Genomic DNA, 26,321 nt, shown 5'->3' with positions numbered 1-26,321 from the left:
CCGATCCCAGACGAGGAAGAGGAGGAACAAGATCTGGACCCACAGGACTTCCTCCAAATGATGAGGTTTGAAATGGTGGAGATGGCCAGAACTCTTCGGGAGGAAATGCGAGAGAACAACGCCCTCATGACTCAAGAGGTGAGGAGGCAGCTCGACCAGGTGTTGCAACCACCAGCACCAGAGGGGGGGGACGACCACAACAGCCCCCACAACCCCAACCGCAGCAACCCCTGCTACCACTGCCGCCGCCGAGGCCGGTAGATTACGGTAGGGGCTGAGAGTTGGATGCCACCTTTGATGGGGACCCCGAAGAGGTGTAATACTTTTCGATACAAGCTAACAGCTTCATGTACTACTGGGGGCACATCTTCCTTGATGAATTCAGCCGAGTGGATTACTTAGGATCCAAACTGAAAGGGACCGCCAAGAGATGATACGTGAGCCTCTATGAAACCCGAAGCCCAGAACTAGATACGGTGGCAGCGTTCCTGTGAGCACTACTGACGCAGTACGAAGACCCCTTACAAGAGACCCGAGCACTGACAACCCTGCGAGACCTACAACGGGGCCAAGGTGGTAAGAGAGTACACAGCAGAGTTTCGGGCCAACGCCGCCAAAGTACGAGGCTGGAGCAAACAGATGAAAATCGAGCAATTCCAGAGAGGCCTGAATGCCAGCGTGCTGGATTGAGCCCTCCAACAAGCTCACCCTACCTCACTGGTGGGGTGGGTGCAACCTGCAGGGGAAGTAGAGACCAACATGAAGAGTGTGGCTCTCCAGCGCCAACAGCAGCAAGGGAGTAAGGGGGGATGTGAGTCTCGGCCGGGGGCAAAGGCGGAAGGGCAGAAGGCAGGTCAGTCTGGGGGGGGGCATCTAAACCACTCATCCCCAGTGCTGCTTTCGATGCGGAGACACTAACCACATGACGGCAAACTGCCCCGAGAGGCCTCAAGGCCCCCCCCCTCACTCCAAAGACCTATGCACTCAAAGCAAAGAAGGCAGAGGGACGAACGAAGGAGCCAGCAAAGGGCAGCTCGGCAGCTGCAACCCCACGGGAAGAAGAGATCACCGTCATCAATGAACTGGGAGAAGAATCCTGGGAAGAAGAGCCGGCGGGAAACGGGAATGATCTGCACTGAGCAGTGTCGAGCAGCAGGTCCTGGAACTAACGGCGCCACTGAGGGTGAGAATTACAGGGACGTTGTTTTTCATCCCACTAACTTTACTGATCCCTAACCTCAAATGTTTTATACATGCTCGAGCATTACTAGATTCGGGTGCACCAGAAACACAATCACACCCAAACTAGTAGTGGCTCTCGGACTCCCTATTCATCCCTTGCAGCATCCCATCCAATTTGAGCAGATGGATGGAACGGTGATGAAGGGGGAGCCCTGCACAGAACAAACCCAGGGGGGGCCGGTAAGGATAGAAGACCACTGGGACACGGAGATTTTTGTCATGGCCCCCTCATCTTTTGTCGTCATCTTGGGGGTGGGGTGGCTGGCTAAACACGAGCCTAACATCAGATGGGGGGACCAGATCATAGACTTTAGGGACCTGGTGTGTGAGCCCCACAAATTGAACAAGGGGTTTGGCCCCAACCCCCCCCCCCCCCCCCGAACAAGAAACTATGCCTCACCATAGAGGAAGTGAGATCAATCTCAAAGGAGTATTGCAACTCAAAACAAGTGTTTAGTGAAGAAGCTAACAAACTCCCCCCCCCCACCGGGACACTGACTGTGCTATAGAATTAATGCCGGGGCAGAGCCTCCCCAGAGCAAAAATATACTTCATGGGGTGGTCCAAAAAGGCAGAGCTCCGCAAGTTCTTTGATAAGAACCTAAAATGTGGTTTCATCCGGCCGACCACTTCCCCCCATGACCATCCGGCTGACCACTGCCCCCCACGCTGCCCCAGTGCTCTTTAGGAAGAAAAAAGATGGGGGGCTGAGGCTATGCACGAATTTTAGGGGGATTAACACTATTTCAGCGTCCAATGCGTACCCCATACCCCACATAAAAGACCTATTAAGCACTGTTTCAGAGGGAAAGATTTTTACCAAGCTGGATCTACGGGATGCCTACTTCCGGGTACACATAAAAGGAGGGGACAAATGGAAAATGGCGTTTAACACGTCGATGGGACAGTTTGAATACTTAGTCATGCCATTCGGTTTACACGGCGCCCCCGGGGTCTTCATGAATTTCATAAACGAAGTGCTGCGGAAGTATTTGTACCATGGGGTAGTGGTGTACCTGGATGATATAATTATTTATTCAAAAGACCTCCCCTCTCACGTGAGATTAATGAGGGAAGTGTTGGCAACCCTCTACGAGAACCAACTGTATGCGAAACTATCCAAGTGTGAGTTCCGTAAGACAGAACTGGATTACCTGGGCTACAGAGTGTCAGGGAAGGGATTGGCAATGGACCCAGCCAGAATACAAGCTGTGCTGAATTGGGGACCCCCGAGGACTTGTAGACAGCTCCAATCCTTCATCGGATTTGCGAATTTTTATTGTAATTTTATACAGGGGTTCACCCACACAATGCTCTCCCGACAGACCTCCTTAAAACGAAAGGGAACGGTCCTGAAGCCAAATGGCCGGGAACCAAACTGAAATTAACAGAAAGCTGCCAAGAGGCATTCACTGAATTTAAGAGACGGTTCACCAGTGAGCCAATCCTGATCCACCCCAATGAATTAAAACCCTTCGTGGTTCAATACAATGCCAGCGATGTCGCTGTGGGGGCAATTCTAATGTAACCAGATGAGAGGGGGGGGGGTCCCTAAAGCCCTGCGCTTACATCTCCAAAAATTTTTTTCAAGACCAAAGGAACTGGTTAGTTGGGACAAAGAGGCATTTGCTGTAACATCCGCAATAAAGACATGGAGATCCTGACTAGAAGGAGCGAGGATATGGACAGACCATAAAAATTTGAGGCCCTAACAGGGCATTGGAAACTAACTGAGAAGCAAATACGGTGGGCGGGGTTCTTCACCAAATTCGATTTCAAGCTAAAACACATCCTGGGGTCTAAGAACTTTTTAGCAGACGCTTTATCATGCCTTCCCCAGCACAACAGCCAAAGAGAGGAGGTGATTGATTCGTTAATCTCCCCCAGCCACTTGGGGGGAGCTGTGACCACCCGCTCACAGTCAAAGTGCGAAGAGACTGAAGAGCAGTGGAGGGAAAAGCTGAGTAAAGAGGTAGAAAAGGAAGGAGATGCAAAACCGGAGGGGGTGAAAAGAGGGGAGGGAGGCTTTTGGTACAAGGACAATAAACTTTACGTACCAGACAGCCTTAGAAAAGAAGTACTGCAATCCTGCCATGACAGCAAGATAGCTGGGCATTTTGGGTATGTCAAAACCCTGCACCTAGCGAATAGACAATTTTGGTGGCTTTTTATGAAAAGGGACATATCTGAATATGTGGCCTCCTGCCCAATTTGTCTAATGGCTAAACGGTTGTGACGGGGGGGGGGACCTGCCGGGATTATTACAACCACTAGAGACAGCAGCCCGACCCTGGTCGGTGGTGTCGCTGGATTTTATCGTGGAGCTCCCTCCTTCCCAGGGAAAAACTGTAATTCTTGTAGTAGTGGACACCTTTTCTAAACAAGCGCACTTTATCCCATCCTTCCAAATACTCCTTTATCCCATCCTCCCAAACTAGCCAAATTATTCTTTCAACACGTGGTGAAATTACATTCCTTCCCAGATAAATTGATTAGTGACAGAGGAGTACAATTCGTTGCCAGGTTCTGGCGGGAGTTCTATAAGTTGGCCGGTATCGAGCAGGGACTGAGCTCCGCGTATCACCCTCAGACGGACGGACAGACTGAGAGGGTGAACGCGTTGCTAGAACAATATTTAAGGTGCTTTGCGAACTATCAGCAGTTGAATTGAGCAGAATTGCTCCCTTTTGCGAAATATGATTATAATAATAGCATGCATATCTCCACCAATCTCCCCCCTTTCTGGTGGTGAATGGCTACAAAGGGAAGCCCTTTCCCCAATTGCCGGGAGGACTGACAGCAGAAAGCCCATCCACCTTTGAGCAATGGTGGGGGAAATTGGGGAAAGCTTGGAGCAACATCCAGGAAAACTTGGAACTGGCCAAAGAGACATACAAAAAACATTACGATAAGCATCACTCACCTACTTGGAGCTTCAAAGTGGGAGATACTGTGTTTCTGTCCAACAAGAACTTGCCATTACCACAAATGTCTAAAAAACTGGCCGAGTTCTTGGGACCTTTTCGTGTAAAACGTGTAATCAATAAAGACTGTAGAACTAGAATTGCCAAAATAGTTTACTAAGATACACCCAATCTTTCATTGCAGCTTTCTTCGAAAAGACCCTGGAGCACCCTAAACCAAAACTCCAGAGCCTATCCTGGTGGGAGATCAGAACCATCATGAAGTAAAAGAAATCTTAGATGCTAAGCTGAAGCGGGGGGTGTTACACTTTCTGATTAGGTGGAAACATTTCTCAACGGCCCACGACGAATGGGTAATAAGTTCAAATGTGAGGGCCCCAGCATTAATTAAACAATTCTTTGCTAAATATCCTTCAAAGCCCAGGGCAGTATGTCAAGCGCGCTCATTTCTGGATTGCATTTTATTAGGTAGAGAGCATGTCATCAGCTCTCCCCCATTATTTACAACCCAGAGGGCACGTAGCGAAAACATCTGGCCCTGGGATGTTTATACTAGAGGCTGGCCGCTGGTACCTCAAAGCCACCTCCCCCCCCGCCCCCCGGGTTTCACACAGACAACCCTTATCTCTTCACAGAGAAGTGTGAGAAAGTTTTGATGTTTTCAATAGCCTAAGATTCCTTAGTCGTAAAATAGATAGTTGCTTAGTAACCTTTGAACCCGTGACTCAAGTATGCATCTGTGATGTAACCTTTGATGCTATCCTATATAGCAACTGCGTAACTGTTGGGACTCCATTACTCCCAAGGCTTATGCCCTTGGAAAAGCTTCTTACGATAAACCTATCTTTTGATTCAAAACAAAAGGACTCTGTTATTGGGAAATATCGGCGCTTGACACTTGGTATCCAAGCCATTATAGTGGGGAGAGGACTATGTGTCTGTTTGTATGGTAATATTTATGCAGATACGTATATGAGAGGGAACGCAGCGTGGTGAAGCCTGATCTTGTCATATCTCAGAAGCTAAGCAGAGTCAGTACTTGGCTGGGAGACCACCAAGGTAGACTCTGCAGAGGAAGGGAATGGCAAACCACCTCTGCTTCTCACTTGCCTTGAAAGCCTTTTGCTGGGGCCACCACAAGGTGACTGACTTGACAACACTTTGCACACACACATATTTGTATGGTTGTGTGACCAGTCCATTGAAATAACATTGCCTCTGTACCATAGAGAGGCTACTGCCCAATTTACCTTCCAGAGAATTGTAGCTGCAGAACCGTAGCGGCTTGAATTCCGTCTTGCCTCAGTGGCTTTTACTGTCTAGATTTCTAGTGGGCCTTGAATGCATTTTCAATTTACAAAGCAAAAGCACATTTTTTTTTAATTTTAATTATTTATTCCAATTTACCTCCCACCCTTTCCAAACGTGAACTCAGGGCTGATCACAGAGCAAAATCTAAAACATATCATAGAAATTACAGTACGTGTCAAATCTAAATTACAGAACAATGAAAACCGCATAGATTAAAAACAGATCATAGCGTTTATTCATACGCACAGCTGGTGCTGTTAGGTTTCTAAGATTTTAGTCTGGGCCGCATATTCTGGATTTTTTTCCCTGTTCCCAGAAATAATCTGTTTTACAATCTGCTTGGTTTGAGAACATCTAATGAAGCATCCACGTGTGATTCTCCACCAGAAGTTAGCCAGTGATCTGACAGTGATCTCTCTTCCGTTCACTTTTGCTGGAGATGGAGGTGTGCATCAAAAGTATTTTCAGGTCCTTGTAGTTTTTGGGAAAGAGTTTGACAGTTTGCGTATAATGTTGTATCAAAGATTTTGAAAAGAAAATATCCACTGGTCTTTGGAATCAGATTGTGTATCGCACTGGAGTTAGTGCTGGTATTGTGGCACCATTCAGAAACCTCTAAAACTAGAACTGGGGTGTCAAGGAAGTGTTTCTTGCCAATGATTTAATGTTATTTGATTGTAATGGCTTTGCATATACTTATCATTTATACTTATCATATGTACTGGCTCGGCAGGGAGATTGTTTAACACAGGCAATGTTACTGACCCAGACGCTGTACAAGAGAGGCGCAGCATCCCTTTCTAGTTGGACCTTGAAGGCCAGACACTTATCAAGACTGCTGGAGAGACTGCGCTAACTTTTGTTTTCAAGGGAAAGATGTTGTCAAGGCGGCTGTGGGGGTGGGGCTGTTGGTTATGGGAATAAGTTTTAAATTCTTTTGCTGCTTTTCTTTGCATGCCTAGAATTGCTTATGTGGACTAACTGTATAAGTACCTTACCCTACCTCAGAAGGCAGTTCTAACAAAGAAGTCTTTCGCTGTGACCACGTATCCCTTTCAATAAGTACCTTATTGGAGAGCCGGTTTGGTGTAGTGGTTAAGTGTGCGGACTCTTATCTTGGAGAACCGGGTTTGATTCCCCACTTGCACCTGCTAGCATAGCCTTGGGTCAGCCATAGCTCTGGCGGAGGTTGTCCTTGAAAGGGCAGCTGCTGTGAGAGACCTCTCCAGCCCCACCCACCTCACAGGGTGTCTGTTGTGGGGGAGGAAGGGAAAGGAGATTGTGAGCCACTCTGAGACTCTTCGGAGTGGAGGGCGGGATATAAATCCAATATCTTCTTCTTATTATTATTTGATACACATTAAAGAGGCTGAGTTGATGAGAGTTGCGCAGGAGCAAAAGTCCTCTCCTGGTCAGATAATTGTTGCAGAGGGGTTGTCCTGTTTGTCTGTTGCAGCAAAATTGACGTCCAGTGAGTGGCACCTTAAAGGCTAATACTTAAGTATTTATAACATTTAATAGGCATCTTTTTTCCTTAGCGTTTCAAGTCGCTTGCAATATAAATAAAATACATAAGAGTACATAAAATACATAAAACAAAATTTAAAAGTACAATTTAGGACTGCTTTAATCAAGTGCCGTTCTGAATAAAATGGTCTTCAATAATAATAATAATAATTTTTATTTATATCCCGCCCTCCCTGCTGAGGCAGGTTTCAATTGTCTCCTGATGATTGAAAGTGAGGGGGTCAGAATCGTAGAGTTGGAAATAATATCCAGGGTCATTTAGTCCAACCCCCTGCACAATGCAGGAAATTCGCAAATACTTCCAAGTTCACAGAATCAGCATTGCTGTCAAATGGCCATCCAGTTTCTGTTTAAAAACCTCTCAGGGAGGAGAGCTCACCACCACCCGAGGAAGCCTGTTCCACTGAGGAACTGCTCTAATAGTCAGGAAGTTCTTCCTAATGTTGAGCCGGAAACTCTTCTGATTTAATTGCAACCTGTTTGTTCTAGTACTACCTTCTGGGGCCACAGAAAACAACTCTGCAGCATCCTCTATATGACAGCTCTTCAAGTATTTAAAGATGGTGATTCTAGCACCTCTCAGTTATCTCCTCTCCAGGCTAAACATGCCCAGCTCCTTACACCTTTCTTCATAGGGCTTGGTCTCCAGACCCCTCACCATCTTTGTCGCCCTCCTTTGGACCCGTTCCAGCTTAGAATCATAGAATTGGAAGGGACCTCCAGGGTCATCTAGTCCAACCCCCTGCACAATGAAGAAAACCCTGCTTGTCTATATCCCTCTTAAAATGTGGTGCTCAAAACTGAACACAGTACTCCAGGTGAGATTTAACCAGAGCAGAGTAAAGGGATACCATCACTTCACGTGATCTGGACACTATAGTTCTGTTGATACTGTCCAAGATTGCATTTGCCTTTTTAGCTGCTGCATCACACTGTTGACTCATGTTCAGCATATGGCTCACTAAGACTCCTAGATCCTTCTTGCACAGACTACTGCCAAGACAAGTCTCCCCCGTCCTATAATTATGCACTTAATGCAGAGTGGATGGCAACAACCTCCCTGGGAGGCTGTTCCATAATTATGGGGCTGCCACTGAAAAGGCCCTCTCTTGTGTATGCACCAGGCAAGCTTCCTTGGTTGATGGGAACAGTCAGGAAGGCCTCCTCCTTTGGTATTAATTCCCAGGTAGGAGTGTATGGGAGAAGCCAATCCATCAGATATCCAGTCCCAAGTCATGTAAGTCTTTAAAGGATATAACCAACATCCTGAATTGGGCTTGGGTGTGAATTGATAGCCAGTGTAATTGTTGTGATAGTGAAGTTATTTGGGTAGGCATTCACAGGGGCTGGTATTTGGGGTATTATTTTATTTTTCTATTCTTTGTTGTTGCTGTTGTTCATGCTGGGATTTGAAAGTTGCCTTGTGCAATGGGGAGAGGCGGGGTCCAAATGCACAAGTACAGAACGGAGCCTGAAAATCAGAGGGGGTGGTTGTTTGAAGCCTCTTGCTCTCATGACTGAGGTGAGATGTGAATCTGAACATGCCTAAGTTTTCAGCCCAGTCTCTTGGCCCTTGGAGAGCCGGTTTGGTGTAGTGGTTAAGTGTGCGGACTCTTATCTGGGAGAACCGGGTTTGATTCCCCGCTCCTCCACTTGCACCTGCTGGAATGGCCTTGGGTCAGCCATAGCTCTGGCGGAGGTTGTCCTTGAAAGGGCAGCTGCTGTGAGAGCCCTCTCCAGCCCCACCCACCTCACAGGGTGTCTGTTGTGGGGGAGGAAGGTAAAGGAGTTTGTGAGCCGCTCTGAGACTCTTCGGAGTGGAGGGCGGGATATAAATCCAACATCTTCATCTACCTCACAGGGTGTCTGTTGTGGGGGAGGAAGGTAAAGGAGATATTGAGCCGCTCTGAGACTCTTCGGAGTGGAGGGCGGGATATTAATCCAATATCTTCATCTACCTCACAGGGTGTCTGTTGTGGGGGAGGAAGGGAAAGGAGATTGTGAGCCTCTCTGAGATTCTTCGGAGTGGAGGGTGGGATATAAATCCAACATCTTCATCTACCTCACAGGGTGTCTGTTGTGGGGGAGGAAGGTAAAGGAGATTGTGAGCCGCTCTGAGACTCTTTGGAGTGGAGGGCGGGATATAAATCCAATATCCTCCTCCTCCTCCTTCTTCTGGGAAGGACAAAAAACTCTTTGCCAAAAACAAGGCCAGGACTATCGTGCATGCTAATTGGAGCGTAGTTGCAGTTCATGATGAGTGGCTCCAGAGTGACTTGATTTCCCCCCCCCCCCATCCCTCTGCCCTTATTTAACAGCTGGGTGATCCATCCATCTTTCCTGCTGTCATTGTGGAACACATACCAAGTGCTGATCTCCTGAACAATTACTCGGGTTTATCCTGCGTGGCTGAACACAATGTCATGATAACAGAAAATTCGCTGGATGTCGCAGAAGAAGAAATCATAGAAGACGATGACATCAGTATCACAGGTTTGTTACGGGATTATTTTTATACACTGTTGTTTGAGTCCCTCTCTGGTCTCACTTCTCTTTGTTGTAATAGCCTCTGGAGGCAGGATTGTAATTGTTGTTTGTTTTCAAAGATTTCAGGTTTTCATGGCTGGTAACATCATTAGGGTTTGTAGAATCTTTCGGGCTCAAGTGCCGTGTTCTACTGGAGAAAGTTTTCCTTCCAGACGTTTCGTTCTCAGCTGCGGAGAACATCCTCAGTGGCGTTGCAGCCGGAGCAGGCGCTCAGACCTTCTTGGCTGCACAGGATGTTCTCCGCAGCTGGGAACGAAACATCTGGAAGGAAAACTTTCTCCAGTAGAACACGGCACTTGAGCCCAAAAGATTCTACAAACACTAATGTTGTTTGTTTGCTTACATTTATGTATCTATTTCATTGTACAAGCTGCTCTACCCACAACCAGCTCAGCGCGGGTGACGACAATTTAAAAAACCTGAATATTAAAAAAAACCCCAATTTCATTAAAAGCAGTAAAAACAACTGCTGTACAATCTAAGATGACACAAAACTCGTATGGAGGGCAGTTTATAGGTGTCTGAAAAGAAGGGAGAAGGGGGAGGCCAAAGTTAGATGACATCTATCAACAAGGAGCCCATTGGAGCTTTCAACCATAGGCCCAGCGGAACACCTCTGTTTTACAGGGCCTGCGGAAGTGTACCAGATCCTGCTGAGCTCCGATTTCTCCTGGAAGAGTGTTTCACCAGGCTGGAGCCAGGGCCAAAAGGATCCTAGCTGTGGTTGAGGACAACTGGATGCTCTTTGGGCTTGAGACCACCAGCAGATTTTGCTCACTGGAGTGTAACACTTTGTGGGGGGCGCACCAGGAAAGGCGGTCTTGAAAGTGTGCTGGTCCTTGGCCATTTAGGGCTTTGAAGGTCAGCAGCAGATGTCAAGCATGCGGTTTTCAATGACGAGTCAAGTTTGATACAAAACTCCGTTTATTGATAGACCGATACTTTCTGCTGGAACAGATTCTTGAGAGTGATGCTAAAGATACATTGATACAACACTTTTAAGGCATACTTCAAAAGGATTCCAAAAGGTGGGGGCGAGGGATGCGCTCTCACGCATAAACTATCATAAATGTCTACATTCTCATAGCGTTATCAGGACTCTGTCCTTGCTTTCCTTAGATATTCCACACTCCCTAACAGGAATGTATGGGAAGGTGCTGATTACTCTTTCTCAAGTTAGTTTGGTTTCTCCCTATTCTACTTCGCAAGCAATAAAGCAAGAAGGGGGAAGGGGAAAGAATAACAGAGTTAATAGGCTTTGGTCCTCCATGATATTTCACAAGCCACCTTTATGGAGGAACCTAAAACAATCAATTACCAGTGGAATTCTACCATGCTTGACACCAGAACCTTGAACTTGATCCCGTCTTCAAACTGAAGCCAGTGCAGGTGATAGAGCATGGGTTGGAATTGACTTGACAGGTGAAGGACCAGGAAGCCTGGCAGAGAGAGTTCTTTCCAGGCAACTGTCTTGCGCTCTCTCATCCAGGGCTTGGTCACGCATGCCAGGTCCACTTTATCTGCTGCAAAATTATTTTGCAGCACAACGGTCTTATTATTAACGGACTTCGCATTGCACAATGCTGGTGTTGGAAAAGGGTTTATTTTCCTATCTCCGCTACCAGCATGTCTCAGGATGGGACGAACGTTGGACAGAGATGGAGCATACCCATATCTCCATCTCTGTCCCTCGCAAGACCCTCTCCCACTGCCATACTTCCCTCATCCTCCAATTACTGGGGATCCCAGCCCCTTGTCGGCCTCCCCTATTCAAGAGTTATTTACTAATTTAGACAAAATGACAAATAATTTGTGTAAAATATTTATTAGTTGCTTTTAGTGCTGGCCCCACTGATGGGCCTCCTGATAGCACCTGGGTTTTTTTGGCCACTGTGTGACACGGTGTGTTGGACTGGATGGGCCATTGGCCTGATCCAACATGGATTCTATTATGTTCTTCTGTGACATGGAGTGTTGGACTGGATGGGCCATTGGCCTGATCCAACATGGCTTCTCTTATGTTCTTATGTGACACAGAGTGTTGGACTGGATGGGCCATTGGCCTGATCCAACATGGCTTCTCTTATGTTCTTATGTGACACAGAGTGTTGGACTGGATGGGCCATTGGCCTGATCTGACATGGCTTCTCTTATGTTCTTATGTGACACAGAGTGTTGGACTGGATGGGTCACTGGCCTGATCCAAGAAGGCTCCTCTTATGTTCTTCTGTAACACAGAGTGTTGGACTGGATGGGCCACTGGCCTGATGCAATATGGCTTCTCTTATGTTCTTATGACACAGAGTGTTGGACTGGATGGGCCGCTGGTGTGATCCAACATGGCTTCTCTTATGTTCTTATGACACAGAGTGTTGGACTGGATGGGCCACTGGCCTGATCCAATATGGCTTCTCTTATGTTCTTATGACACAGAGTGTTGGACTGGATGGGCCGCTGGTGTGATCCAACATGGCTTCTCTTATGTTCTTATGACACAGAGTGTTGGACTGGATGGGCAATTGGCCTGATCCAACATGGCTTCTCTTACGTTCTTATGTGACACAGAGTATTGGACTGGATGGGCCATTGGCCTGATCCAGCAGGGCTTCTCTTATGTTCTTCTGTGACTCAGAGTGTTGGACTGGATGGGCCATTGGCCTGATCCAACATGGCTTCTCTTATGTTCTTATGTGACACAGAGTGTTGGACTGGATGGGCCATTTGCCTGCTCCAACAGGGCTTCTCTTACGTTCTTATGTGACACAGAGTGTTGGACTGGATGGGCCATTGGCCTGATCCAACAGGGCTTCTCTTATGTTCTTCTGTGACTCAGAGTGTTGGATTGGATGGGCCATTGGCCTGATCCAACAGGGCTTCTCTTATGTTCTTATGTGACACAGAGTGTTGGACTGGATGGGCAATTGGCCTGATCCAACATGGCTTCTCTTATGTTCTTATGTGACACAGAGTATTGGACTGGATGGGCCATTGGCCTGATCCAGCAGGGCTTCTCTTATGTTCTTCTGTGACTCAGAGTGTTGGACTGGATGGGCCATTGGCCTGATCCAACATGGCTTCTCTTATGTTCTTATGTGACACAGAGTGTTGGACTGGATGGGCCATTTGCCTGCTCCAACAGGGCTTCTCTTACGTTCTTATGTGACACAGAGTGTTGGACTGGATGGGCCATTGGCCTGATCCAACAGGGCTTCTCTTATATTCTTCTGTGACTCAGAGTGTTGGATTGGATGGGCCATTGGCCTGATCCAACAGGGCTTCTCTTATGTTCTTATGTGACACAGAGTGTTGGACTGGATGGGCCACTGGCCTGATCCAACATGGCTTCTCTTATGTTCTTATGTGACACAGAGTGTTGGACTGGATGAGCCACTGGCCTGATCCAACAGGGCTTCTCTTATGTTCTTATGTGACACAGAGTGTTGGACTGGATGGGCCATTGGCCTGATCCAACAGGGCTTCTTTGATGTACTTTTTCTTCCTACAGAACTCAAGGCAGCTTACAGGACTGATAAAATCCATTAAAACATTAAAAAACATAAAACCAAATTTTAAAATCATAGTTAAATTCTGCCTCCTAAAGACTGAAGGTGGGGGGCCAGATGCATCTCCCCGGGGAGGTTGTTCCACAGTCATGGGGCTGCTACTGAAACGGCCCTCTCTCATGTACCCACCAAATAAACTTCTTTGATTGGTGGAACAATTAGGAAAGTTTCCTCCTGTGATCTTAATTCCCAAACAGGAAAAATGATGGGTTGGAACCCCCGGGAGAATTCAGGAAAGATGTTAGTCAACTGTAGCTTCCCTTCCCTTCCCTGGACAGCCTGCTGTTTGTCCCAGAACTGCTCTCTGGGGATTGGGAGAGCCTGGAAAGCAGAATGTACTACAGGATTGGGGTAGAGGGAGGTCTGTGGTGACAACAGGGAATCCAGTAGAATCTCCTCGTTTTCTGTCTTCTGCTGATAGCAGCTGTGAGGGGATGGGGGGAAACCATCCCGTTCCACTTAAGTCCCCATTGTTGTTGCAGCCCATATGTTTTGCTTGTGAGGCTCTCCCAATCCTCAGAGAGGGTTTCAGGAGATGCAGCAGGATGCTTGAAGAAGAGGAAGGTGCACCTTCTCTGTGAATTCTTCTATGTAAACTCATTCAGAGTTCATTCCAGCCTATCTAAGGCTTAGGCTAGAGTAGTGCCTTGTAAAAGTGGTGAAATTATGCTGACTTGAACCTTGGAAGCCTTAGAATCATAGAATCATATAGTTGAAAGGGACCTCTGGGGTCACCTAGTCCAACCCCCTGCACAATGCAGGAAACTCAAAAAGGAAAAGGTAAAGGTAGTCTCCTGTGCAAGCACCAGTCGTTTCCGACTCTGGGGTGACGTTGCTTTCACAACGTTTTCACGGCAGACTTTTTACGGGGTGGTTTGCCATTGCCTTCCCCAGTCATCTACACTTCCCCCCCAGCAAGTTGGGTACCCATTTTAGCGATCTCAGAAGGATGGACTGCTGAGTCGACCTCGAGCCGGATACCTGAACCCAGCTTCCGCTGGGATTGAACTCAGGTTGTGAGCAGAGTTTAGAAAATAAGAGAAGCCATGTTGGATCAGGCCAATGGGCCCATCCAGTCCAACACTCTGTGTCACACAGTGGCCAAAAATATATATATATATATATATATATATATATATATATATATATATATATATATATATATATATATATATATATATATATATATATATATATATATATATATATATAATACATATAATACATATAAAATATGTATAATTCTACATGTTAATCACCCTTTGAGTTTAGGACTGCAGTACTGCAGCTTTACCACTCCATGCCATATGTGACACAGAGTGCCATAGGGCTCTTAAAACTCACAAATACCTCCCCCTAAATTCACAGGATCTTCATTGCTATTAGATGGCCATCTAACCTCTCTTTAAAAAACCTCCAAGGAAGGAGAGCCCACCACCTCCCGAGGAGGAAGCTTGTTCCACCAAGGAACCGCTCTAACAGTTCTTCTTTAGCAACTGAATGTATTGAATGTCTGAACTAGCCACAGCTGGGTAAAGGAATACAAGTGAGCTGGTACACAGTAAAAAAAGCCAGTTGCTCACCTTCAGTCCTTTGCATTCACTTCTGCATTCTTATTCTGTGAACACACATGAGGTTGCCTTATACTGAATCAGACCCTTGGTCCGTCAAGGCCAGTATTGTCTACTCAGATTGACAGCAGCTCTCCAAGAGCTCAAACAGAGGTCCTTCACATCACCTAGTGCCTGGTCCTTTTTAACTGGAGATGCCAGGGATTGAACCTGGGACCTTCTGCATGCCAAACTGATGCCCCTTCCCATTAGTTTGGCCTTCTCCATGGCCCATCAAGGTGTCTTCACTCATGGTATGGTCCATTCACAATAAGCATGGACAGAGGCTGTTGCCCTAGGGCCAGCTGTGCAAAGGTGGAATGGGTAGCACTCTGATTTCAGTTTTACTGATGGGGAGCTGTGTATAGATGGAGTCCAAGCCATTGCTGTTCAGTGGTCTACCCTGACTCCATATTAACCCAACTGACCTACTGTGGAAGGAGCGCCTAGCTCTCATGTAGATGCTCTGCATGTAGAGGGTCCCAGCTCAAGGAGTTCAGGTCGGACATGGGATGGGCTTCCCCAAGACTTCACAGACCTTTGACCAGCCAGGGTTGCTGGAGAAATGCAGGGCCACTCCTTAGTCTTCTGGCTCATGACAGAAGCCAGAATTCCTTTCCCATCACTTCCACATTCTTAGGCAAATGTCAGCCTTTCTGTTTGCTTCTGAAATGGGTGGGTGGGTCACTCGTTTAAAGAGAAAAAAACAAATCATGCCAAAATTCCCTGGGCTAATGCATAAATCCAAGAAGCATTTTGTTTCTCCACCTCTTGTCCTTGTTTCTTTAAAATTTCAACCGCTTCACTTTTTTTGTCCTGTTAAATTGACACCCCCAATAATAAAATTATTGATTATAATACCCTAAATTCCAATACAGTAGCACTGAGACCAACAACATTTCCAGGGTATAAGCTTTTGACAAAGCTCCCTTTGTCGGATATTAGTTCCTTTTGCTGTTTTCTTTTCACTGATAACAGTGTTTTAAAAATGCCATGGCTTTGTCTGTAGTAGGGCTAAATCCAAGTATGCTCTATTTCCTGTGGAGCAAATAATGCCTCGAGTCCTGTGTTACCTGATGGCTGAAGAGCTTAGAGAGGGATAGGACCATGGCTGAGTGGTAGATCATCTGCTTGGCATGCAGAATGTCCCTGGTTCAACCCCCAGCATCTCCAGTCAAGAGGACAAGGTAGGAGGAGATGGGAAAGACTTCTGCTTGAGAGCCTGCTAGATAGTCACTGCTGGTCTGAGTAGATGATACTGACTTTGATGAACTGATGATCTGATTCAATTCTACGGGATGCACTCTGCAAATAAAAGGTCTCAGGTTCAGTCCTTGGCATCTCCAGTTAAATGGATCTGGTAGTAGATTATGTGAAAGACCTCTGCTAGAAATCCTGGAGAGCTACTGCTGGAGTAGGCAGTACGGACTTCCATGGACCACTGGTCTGAGTCAGCATAAGGCAGCTTCATGTGTTTAACAACTGTTTTTTGTTGTCCTCGCGCCACACAAGTTACATTTAATATCAAAGACCAATGATTCTTATTGTTGGGAAAAAATGTGGCAACACAAGAGCAACGTATTTATGGTGGGAATGTCCAATTATACAAAAATTTTGGAGACAAGTTCATTCTCAGATCTGTGACAGAACTCCCCTACTCTCCCGACTTTTTGCTATTAGATCATTGGGCGGATGTACGCATCCACCATAACTCTAAAATATTGATATCGAATCTATTAGCGGCTGCTAGATTGACTATAGTTAGTGCCTGGAATCGACCATCCCCTCCTCCTTTAAATTCATGGTATACTACGCTATGGGAACAACTTGTAATGAGTAGAATAATGGATAGTCCGTTCTTATTTGGAGTTCCTGGTATCATGACCCATGTAGTTTGGAGCTATGGTCAACCAGTTTTGACTCTTCTTTCCAACAAAGGAGTTTTTCTTATAAATGTTGAACTTTTTAGCTGGTTACGGTTTTATGAAATGAGATCTTGTGTTCCTAGATTTACCTGATAGATGACATTGAGTGTATGTTCTTTATGGTTTCTGCATGGATATGAAGCTTATTTTTCTTCCTATTTCATTCTATATCTGGGATATGGCAATGGTGTTATTCTTTGTGTATCTGCTTTCTAAATAAAATAAAAAAATGTTTTTAACAGCTGTTTAGACACAACTACTGGGCTACTAGAGAACTAAAGTTAGTGAAAATTGGGGTACATAAACAAATGAGTAGGACAAATGACAGTTTTTATTGGAGGAAGATAGGCAGGTGAGCTGTGGAGTTGCTTATGCAAATAGTCTCTGTCAGGGCTTTTTTTGTAGCAGGAACTTCTTTGCATGTAGCCAATCCTCGTGGAGCTTATATTAGGCTCTGTGCTAAGGGCCCTGTAAGCTCTTGGAGGGTTGGCTACATCAGAGGGGCATGGCCTAATATGCAAAGTAGTTTCTGCTAACCCCCCCCCCCCCCCGGTTCTCTGTACTTTTGTGCCAGGTCCCCTCTGTGAGGTCAAGCAAAAAAATTCTTTTGTATTGCATGCTCGAGCTTTCATGAATTGTCTCCCTTTTGTCTCCTCCCCCTCTTGACTTGCAGTTGAAGCATCCTGTCAGAATGGAGATGAAACTATGCAAACCATTGAAGCCGCCGAGGCCCTTCTCAATATGGATTCCCCGGATCCATTGCTGGATGAGAAGAGGACGAGTGAGTCTGATGGTAATAGATCCGAGTGGTCTTTATTTTTGTGCAAAAGCAAAAATGGAAGAAATTACATGTGGCTGTGATGTTAAAGCTGAGTGTTTTGGAAAGGGAATCTCACAAGAGAGGAGAAGAAAATGAGTTTCTGTGTAGCAGTAGAAGAGTCCAGTAGCCAACAAAGGCCAACAAAATTTGTGTTAGAGTATGAACTTTCATGAGTCACTGCTCATGAAAGCCAGTTTGGTGTAGTGGTTAAGTGTGGGGACTCTTATCTGGGAGAACCGGGTTTGATTCCCCACTCCTCCACTTGCACCTGCTGGAATGGCCTTGGGTCAGCCATAGCTCTGGCAGAGGTTGTCCTTGAAAGGGCAGCTGCTGTGAGAGCCCTCTCAGCCCCACCCATCTCACAGGGTGTCTGTTGTGGGGGAGGAAGGGAAAGGAGATTGTGAGCTGCTCTGAGACTCTGTCCTTGAAAGGGCAGCTGCTGTGAGAGCCCTCTCCAGCCCCACCCACCTCACAGGGTGTCTGTTGTGGGGGAGGAAGGGAAAGGAGATTGTGAGCCGCTCTGAGACTCTTCGGAGTGGAGGGCGGGATATAAATCCAATATCTTCTTCTTCTCACTTCTCCAAATATTTCTTGTTCTACCCCTCATTTAAAGACCCCCATTGGAGGCAGGGATGGGGCATGGGTGAAGGGGGCAGCCTGCAGCAGCAAAAATTCCAGCACCACCCACACACGCACACACACTGGGCCGTGGAAAAATTGTCTTCCACAAAACTGGGCCCTGGTGCCAAAAAGGTTGGGAGCCACTCTGGCTTCTGATTCTGTCTCCCGTCTTTCTTTAACCTTTCCTCCCATTGCCACATCTTCTTCCCATCTTTTTCCTTCCCCCATCCTACTTCTACTCCCCCCCTCCCTTGCCCTCAACCCTGGTCCCCAGCTCCCCCTTGCCCTCCCATGGCCTTCTCTTTCCTCTGTCTGACCCCCTTGGCACATGGACCTCCCTTTGCCATTCTGCCTGCTTCCACCTCCTCCTTGCCACAAAAGGAGGCAGTCCCCCCCCTGCTTCCACCTCCTCCTTGCCACAAAAGGAGGCAGTCCCCCCCCTGCTTCCACCTCCTCCTTGCCACAAAAGGAGGCAGCCCCCCCCTGCTTCCACCTCCTCCTTGCCACAAAAGGAGGCAGTCCCCCCCCTGCTTCCACCTCCTCCTTGCCACAAAAGGAGGCAGTCCCCCCCTGCTTCCACCTCCTCCTTGCCACAAAAGGAGGCAGTCCCCCCCCTGCTTCCACCTCCTCCTTGCCACAAAAGGAGGCAGTCCCTCCCCTGCTTCCACCTCCTCCTTGCCACAAAAGGAGGCAGTCCCCCCCCTGCTTCCACCTCCTCCTTGCCACAAAAGGAGGCAGTCCCCCCCTGCTTCCACCTCCTCCTTGCCACAAAAGGAGGCAGTCCCCCCCCTGCTTCCACCTCCTCCTTGCCACAAAGGGAGGCAGTCCCCCCCCGCTTCCACCTCCTCCTTGCCACAAAAGGAGGCAGTCCCCCCCCTGCTTCCACCTCCTCCTTGCCACAAAAGGAGGCAGTCCCCCCCCTGCTTCCACCTCCTCCTTGCCACAAAAGGAGGCAGTCCCCCCCCTGCTTCCACCTCCTCCTTGCCACAAAAGGAGGCAGTCCCCCCCTGCTTCCACCTCCTCCTTGCCACAAAAGGAGGCAGTCCCCCCCCCTGCTTCCACCTCCTCCTTGCCACAAAAGGAGGCAGTCCCCCCCCTGCTTCCACCTCCTCCTTGCCACAAAGGGAGGCAGTCCCCCCCCCGCTTCCACCTCCTCCTTGCCACAAAAGGAGGCAGTCCCCCCCCTGCTTCCACCTCCTCCTTGCCACAAAAGGAGGCAGTCCCCCCCCTGCTTCCACCTCCTCCTTGCCACAAAAGGAGGCAGTCCCCCCCTGCTTCCACCTCCTCCTTGCCACAAAAGGAGGCAGCCCCCCCCCTACTTGGCTCTCTACTATTACCATTGTGGTGAGCAGCTCCCCCCCCCCCCCTTTCATAGAAAAAGAGAGAGAGAGGCAGGCAGCAGCTACTTCAACAGAGGTGCATTGTCTGCACAGACCTCTGGGAGGATTTAAAACAACCCCTGTTTGTTTCCCCCGTTTTCATATTTTTCTGCAAACCTGAGGATTTCTCCAAGAGTATTGCAAAATCTTCCTAGTCTGTATACGGCCCCAGTCTGCAGAGCTACAGATGGGGCTCCATTGACAATTATATATATTGATAAATAAATCTAGCAACGTAAACGTAGCGATAGCAAATAAAAGAACTGGGTACCCCTGCCGTTATTATTAAGGACGACATCCTTGACATAGCATAAAATTAGAGCGAATCAAACAAATAAAGAGTTTCTGCCCGGGAATAAGTTCACTCTACCCTTTCTCTGGTCACAAAGGAGGCTTCTTATGTAGGTTCCAGTGGAAGGTTTGTGTAATGGAAGTAGGAAGGCAATTAAGAACATTTTTTGTACATGATGCGTGTTTGACATCGTTCAAATAAGTTTGCTGAATATAGTTTTCAAAACAGTTACGTTTCAAGAGAAACAGTAACCTGTATTTAGTAGTATCTTCAAAATATCATCTGTATTGAGAAACTGTGTATTTGTTTTCATTTTAGTTGGTTGCTTGAGTGTGCCTTCAAATCCAGTAAGCTGTCTTGATCATTATTTCTTTGTAACTTCATTGCTCCCAGTTCTTCCAAAACATTTACAGTGTTTTGTGACTCTGCTGTTTTTCCGAAGCACATGTTTTTGGCGGAGCTGAGGACAACATGGACGCTGCCCCTATTACTCATGTTTCAGTCACCCTGGACGGAATTCCAGAAGTGGTGGAGATTCAGCAAATCCAAGACCAACATGGTGACTCACCCAGTGCTCTAGCACTTGAGCAGCCAAAAAAGAAGAAAGGTAAGGAAATGTGAGTGTGCACTGAACAGCTGTCTTGAAGCACATTTCCTGCCTGTATGTGTTTGTACTATCCAATGAAGAATGCATGTTGGGGAATGAAAGCTATTTGGAACGCATGTTGGGGAATCTAGGTCGTGGCCCACGGAGAAGGAAGAACATGGTCTTCTTTTAGGAAAGCTAGGTTTACCAAGTCCCTCCTGGCAAGTAGCAAGGGATGGGGGGGGGTGCGCTTACCCGAGTGGAGTGGGGCTACGCAAGCTTTGCAGCAACGTTGCCAGTGATCCAACCGTGTCATTTTTGGCACACACTGGAAGTGACATCATTGCATTGCTGGTGACACGGGGCCACTGGTATTTGAGCAAGAACTCTGGGGTTGACATTTTAAAACCATTTTTGCCCAAATACCAATGAAGAAGATCGAGGTGTTGAGTAAATTCTTTTGTTATTGCTTCCTGATCCAAATATGTTTTGCCAATGGTTTCGTTGGGGATCAGGGAGAATACACTCATACAATAAAAACCATTCATAAATCATGTATAAGTATATTCCAAACATTTATAAGTATAATCTAAGCATGAGGAACTTGTATAAGTATATTCCAAGCATGAGGATATTGTTTGTGAATGGTTCCCCATTAAAAAAAAACAACAACCTGAATCAGACTTCATGTAAGTGTGTGGGGGGAGTGAACATATGAACATATGAAGCTGCCTTATACTGAATCAGACCCTCGGTCCATCAAAGTCAGCATTGTCTACTCAGATTGGCAGTGGCTCTCCAGGGTCACAAACTGAGGTTTTTCACACCTATTTGCCTGGACCCTTTTTTTGGAGATGCCAGGGATTGAACCTGGGACCTTCTGCTTCCCAAGCAGATGCTCTACCACTGAGCCACCGTCCCTCCCGAATGAGAAGTTCTAATACAACCTGCTCCATTATATGCTAATACAACCTGCTCCATAAAGAGGGGTCTTTATGTTTTTTATTTGTTCATTTTTATTTATATATATATTTTTAAAAAAATTATTCTGCCTTTTCACCCAAGTCCAGGTGACTGTATGTATAGAACAGGCCTAATTCCTGGGTATTTTCACTATAGAAGCTACAGCTTTGCAGACTGTTAGATCAGCTTCACAAAGAATAAAAGCTCTGAAATTCTCACTCATGAGTAGAGATGTGAGGGCCAGGAAAATATGTCTCTCCTCCCAATTTTCTCCCAAAGCCTTTTCCCCTGAAAAATCTGGAGAAGCAATGAAAATAAACTCCTATGAGTTATTTTCTCTTTTAAGAAAGTGTACATTCTTGCTTAAGGCAAGGTTTTTCACAGTCTAAACACCTAACACGAACAAGTTTGAAAACTTTTCAGTTTTCAGTGGGAAAATTAAGAAATTTTGAGGATCATGGAACATTTTCTCTTTTCCAGTGAAATAAAAACTTGTCTTACAGAGCATCTCACTCATTCCAAATGTACGGTGTGAAAAATTCTGAGGACTTGCTCAGTTTTTTCAATGGAAAAATTAAGGGAAACATACACACACACAAAAGCTCTTGCATTTAAAACATATACAATATTTTCTAGGGTTTGTTATTGTTTGTTTAAACATAATTTTTGACAGTAACCGATATGCTGCTAATAGGTTTAATGATAATACGTTATTAAAGAGTTCATTGTTTTCAGAATATCAAAACGTGCCATCCTACCTATTGTGACTCTATCTGAATAGTCTGCTTTCTTTTGCTTATTGTGGATTTTTTCCTTCTGTCTTTAACTTTTAAGGCAAGGTTTTTCACATTCTAAACACAATAGCATGAACAAGGCTGCGAACTTTTTCAGTTTTCAGTGGACAAATTAAGAAATTTCTCAATTATTGAGTATTATCAGCATTTTTTTCCCTAAGGAAATTGAAACTGTTTACACTTTCAGATGCCTTAAATATGCCAAATAGTACAATTTTGTATGCTAAAATAAGCTATAAATGAAGAATGTTATGTTTTTTCAATCAGTAAAAAGAAGTTAGTTGGGAAAAATATTGCCTATATTTCAATTTTCCGCGAATTTTCATTTAAAAAATGAGAAAAACTGTTCCCTCCTCTGGTAACTTTAGAATTTTCAGAAATTTTACATCTCTGCTCATGATAGAGTTCCACACAGTTTCATGTTTAAGCATATTTCACATCATGCATTTTCAAATGCATAAAGCAACTTTACCAATCCTCTGTTTTTTATGATAACTTGTGCCAATTTGGAGATACTGCAAGAGGCTAGCACAAGGGCTCTTTAATGTCTGTGGCCCCTACAAGGGACCATGGGTAAGCATTCTTTAATAATAATAATAGATTTCAGATTTATTTTAAAATGAATTTCAGATACAAGAAAACCAGGACTCACACTGCAACTAACACTGATTACCATTAATATAGTCAATAACAATGCTCAGCAATCATACCTTGTCTATATGATCACAATAACCCTTACTGCAGCCCTGTAAACTGTCTGCATTATTGATCCCAAATTGAGATGGCGAAAGGCTGAGGAAGAATGAGTTGTTTTAAGGAGCTAAGGAAGAGCCCCGTGGCACAGAGTGGTAAAGCTGCAGTATTGCAGTCCAAGCTCTGTTCACGACCTGAGTTCGATCCCGGCAGAGGCTGGGTTTAGATAGCTGGCTCAAGGCTGACTCAGCCTTCCATCCTTCCGAGGTCAGTAAAATGAGTGCCCAGCTTGCTGGGGGGGGGAAGTGTAGATGACTGGGGAAGGCAATGGCAAACCACCCTGTAAAAAGTCTGCCGTGAAAACATCACGATGTGACGTCACCCCAGAGTCGGAAACGACTGGTGCTTGCACAGGAGACTACATTTACCTTTTAAAAACCTTTTTTAAGGAGCTAAGGACTGAGGTCAGGTTTGAACTAGAAACTTCCTAATGCATTAGAATGACTCAGCTACAAGAAACCTTCATTAATAAAGTGGAAAGTTCTTGGCCTGGTACCTAAATTGAACTAATATAAGCGTCTGTTTATCTTGTTTTGTTTTTAGATAATGAAATAAATCCTTGAGGTTAATACTTGCAGTGCAGTTGAATGAAATAAGCACTGGAAAGTTGTACTGACTCAGGATCCTGTGTGATTCCTCAGATCCTTTAAAGTATGAGGTGCTTTCATGCAATTCAGTTAGACCGGAATGCAGGGGGAGATAGGGTTGCATGAATGTACTGTCCCCTCTCTGTTCACAACACTGTTTTTGCTTTCTCCCTCCCCTTCCCCAGGAAAGAAAGCCAAACCTGCCCGTCCGTATTCCCCTACTCTGACTCCAAACATATCCGTAAAGAAGAAGAACAAGGATGGGAAGGGTAAGCAGCAAGGGCAATGCAAGCAGTGGGGAGGGGAGGTAGATGAGATGAAATTTGGAGTCCTCCTTCAGCCTAGCTGCTTCATTCTTATTGTGGGGTTGCAAAGGGAATAAGTTTACTAGAAGTGAAATTTCACCAAGAAACTCCCTTCAGAAGAGTGATAGAAGGGCGATAGTAACCGAGTAATAATATTTATTTGTAGGTTAGATTTATAAATCACTCAGTCCCTGAATACCCTGAGCGGTGAACAATGGTAAAAAAAAAAAAATCACATTAAAACATTCCAACAATGAAATAAAGCTAATTAAAGCAAGTTCACAGATAGTGTTATTCAGATGACACTAATGCATTAAATCCCAACTATATCTGTGCCTCAGAAGGGCAGGGTGGGAGCATAGCGGAAAAGGCAGGAGGAAGGAGTGCCAGTCAAGATGGTGTCCGTCACTGCCCTCAACCAAAGGCCTGGCAGAACACCTCTGCCTTGCAAGGCCTGTAGAATGGCATAAGGTCCCACAGGGCACAGATGTCATTTGGCAGAGAGTCCCACCAGGCAGAAGCCAAGGCTGAAAAAGCCCCAGCCCTGGCAAAGGACAGCGGGATGTCTTTGGGGCTGGGAATCACCAGCGAGTGATTCTCAGCAGAGTGTAACAGACTGGAGGAGGCTGCTGCCAAACTATTTGCATAGCGCCCAAATTGTTAATATTTATATACTACGGTTTTAATAATTGTTTACCGCTTTTCCTAATACTGTTTTATAATTTGTTGTTGTTCAGTCGCACAGTCGAGTCCGACTCTTTGCAACCCCATGGACCAAGTCACGCCAGGCCCTCCTGTCTTCCACCATCCTCCGAAGTCTGTTCAAATTCGTGTTTGTTACATCAGTAACGCTGTCCAGCCATCTCATCTTTTGCCGTCCCCTTCTTCTTTTGCCTTCTGTCTTTCCCAGCATCAGGGTCTTCTCCAGGGAGTGCTCCCTTCTCATTTGGTGGCCAAAGTATTTGAGCTTCAGCTTCAGCATCTGACTTTCCAGGGAACAGTCTGGGTTGGTTTCCCTTAGGACTGACTGATTTGATCTTCTTGTAGTCCAAGGGACTCTCAAGAGTCTTCTCCAGCACCACAGCTCAAAAGCGTCTATTCTTCTCCGCTCCGCCTTCCTTATGGTCCAGCTCTCACAGCCATACATTACTACTGGGAATACCATTGCTTTGACTATACGGACTTTTGTTGGCAGGGTGATGTCTCTACTTTTTATTATACTGCCAGGTTCGCCATAGCTGTCCTCCCAAGGAGCAAACGTCTTTTGATTTCATGGCTACAGTCACCATCTGCAGTGATCTTGGACCCCAGAAATGTAAAGTCTGTCACTACTTCCATGTCTTCCCCTTCTATTTGCCAAGGTGTGATGGGGCCAAATGCCATGATCTTAGTTTTTTTGATGTTGAGTTTCAAGCCTACTTTTGTGCTCCCCTCTTTCAGCCTCAACAAGAGGTTCTTTAGGTCCTCCTCACTTTCTGCCATTAGAGTGGTGTCATCTGCATATCTCACGTTGTTGATGTTTTTCCTGGCAATCTTAATTCCGACTTGTGCTTCATCCAGGCCAGCATTCCGCATGATGTACTGTGCATATAAATTAAATAAGCAGGGTGACAATATACACCCTTGTCGAACTTCTTTTCCTATTCTAAATCAGTTGTTCCATATCCCGTTCTGACCGTTGCTTCTTGACCCTTACACAGGTTTCTCGAGACATGTGAAGTGGTCTGGTACTCCCATCTCTTTAAGGACTTGCCGCAGTTTGTTGTGATCCACACAATCAAAGGTTTTAGCATAGTCAATGAAGCAGAAATAGATGTTTTTCTGATACTCCCGTGCTTTCTTCATAAACCATCGAATGTTGGCAATTTGATCCCTAGTTCCTCTACCTCTCGGAAACCCAGCTTGAACTTCTGGTAGTTCCTGATCTACATACTGCTGAAGCCTAGCTTGTAGGATCTTTAACATGACCTTGCTGGCATGTGAAATGAGTGCAATGGTGCGATAGTTTGGACATTCCTTGGCATTACCCTTCTTTGGGACTGAAATATAAACTGATCTTTTCCAATCCTGTGGCCACTGTTGTGTTTTCCAAATTTGTTGACATAATGTGTGCATCACTTTAATAGCATCATCTTTTAGGACTTTGAATAGCTCCACTGGGATACCATCATCTCCATTTGCTTTGTTGCTAGTAATGCTTTCTAAAGCCCATTTGACTTTACACTACAGAATGTCTGGCTCAAGGTCATCGATTTCACTGTCATGGTTGTCTGGGACATTGAGATCCTTCTTGTATAATTCTTCTGTGTATGCTTGCCACCTCTTCCTGATCTCTTCTGCTTCTGTTAGGTCCCTACCATTTTTGTCCTTTATCATGGCCATCCTTGCACAAAACATTCCGTTGATTTCTCCAATTTTCTTGAAGAGATCTCTTGTCTTTCCCATTCTATTATTTTCCTCTATTGCTTTGCATTGTTCCTTCAGGAAGGCATCCTTATCTCTCCTTGCTGTTCTCCGGAAATCTGCATTCAGTTGGGTGAATCTTTCCTTTTCACCTTTGCCTTTCACTTTC

General features: G+C 45.8%; 1 protein-coding gene across 3 annotated transcripts in view; it reads left to right on the top strand.

Moving 5' to 3' along the window:
* The window catches only part of ELF1 (E74 like ETS transcription factor 1), a 135,115-nt gene that overhangs the window by 85,027 nt on the left and 23,767 nt on the right, over nucleotides 1–26,321 (top strand). For 2 of the 3 annotated variants that reach the window (XM_060233555.1, XM_060233554.1), the window contains 4 exons: nucleotides 9,323–9,497; nucleotides 17,323–17,442; nucleotides 20,204–20,368; nucleotides 23,630–23,713. In XM_060233555.1, coding sequence (XP_060089538.1) covers nucleotides 9,323–9,497; nucleotides 17,323–17,442; nucleotides 20,204–20,368; nucleotides 23,630–23,713 — 544 coding nt within the window. The remainder of the gene's footprint in view (nucleotides 1–9,322; nucleotides 9,498–17,322; nucleotides 17,443–20,203; nucleotides 20,369–23,629; nucleotides 23,714–26,321) is intronic. The other variant, XM_060233556.1, reaches the window with a different exon arrangement.

This window comes from Heteronotia binoei, chromosome 3, assembly GCF_032191835.1.
Source record: "Heteronotia binoei isolate CCM8104 ecotype False Entrance Well chromosome 3, APGP_CSIRO_Hbin_v1, whole genome shotgun sequence".
NCBI lineage: Eukaryota > Metazoa > Chordata > Lepidosauria > Squamata > Gekkonidae > Heteronotia > Heteronotia binoei.
The sequence above is the reverse complement of the archived record's forward strand: the minus strand, read 5'-3'. Positions and strand labels throughout refer to the sequence as shown.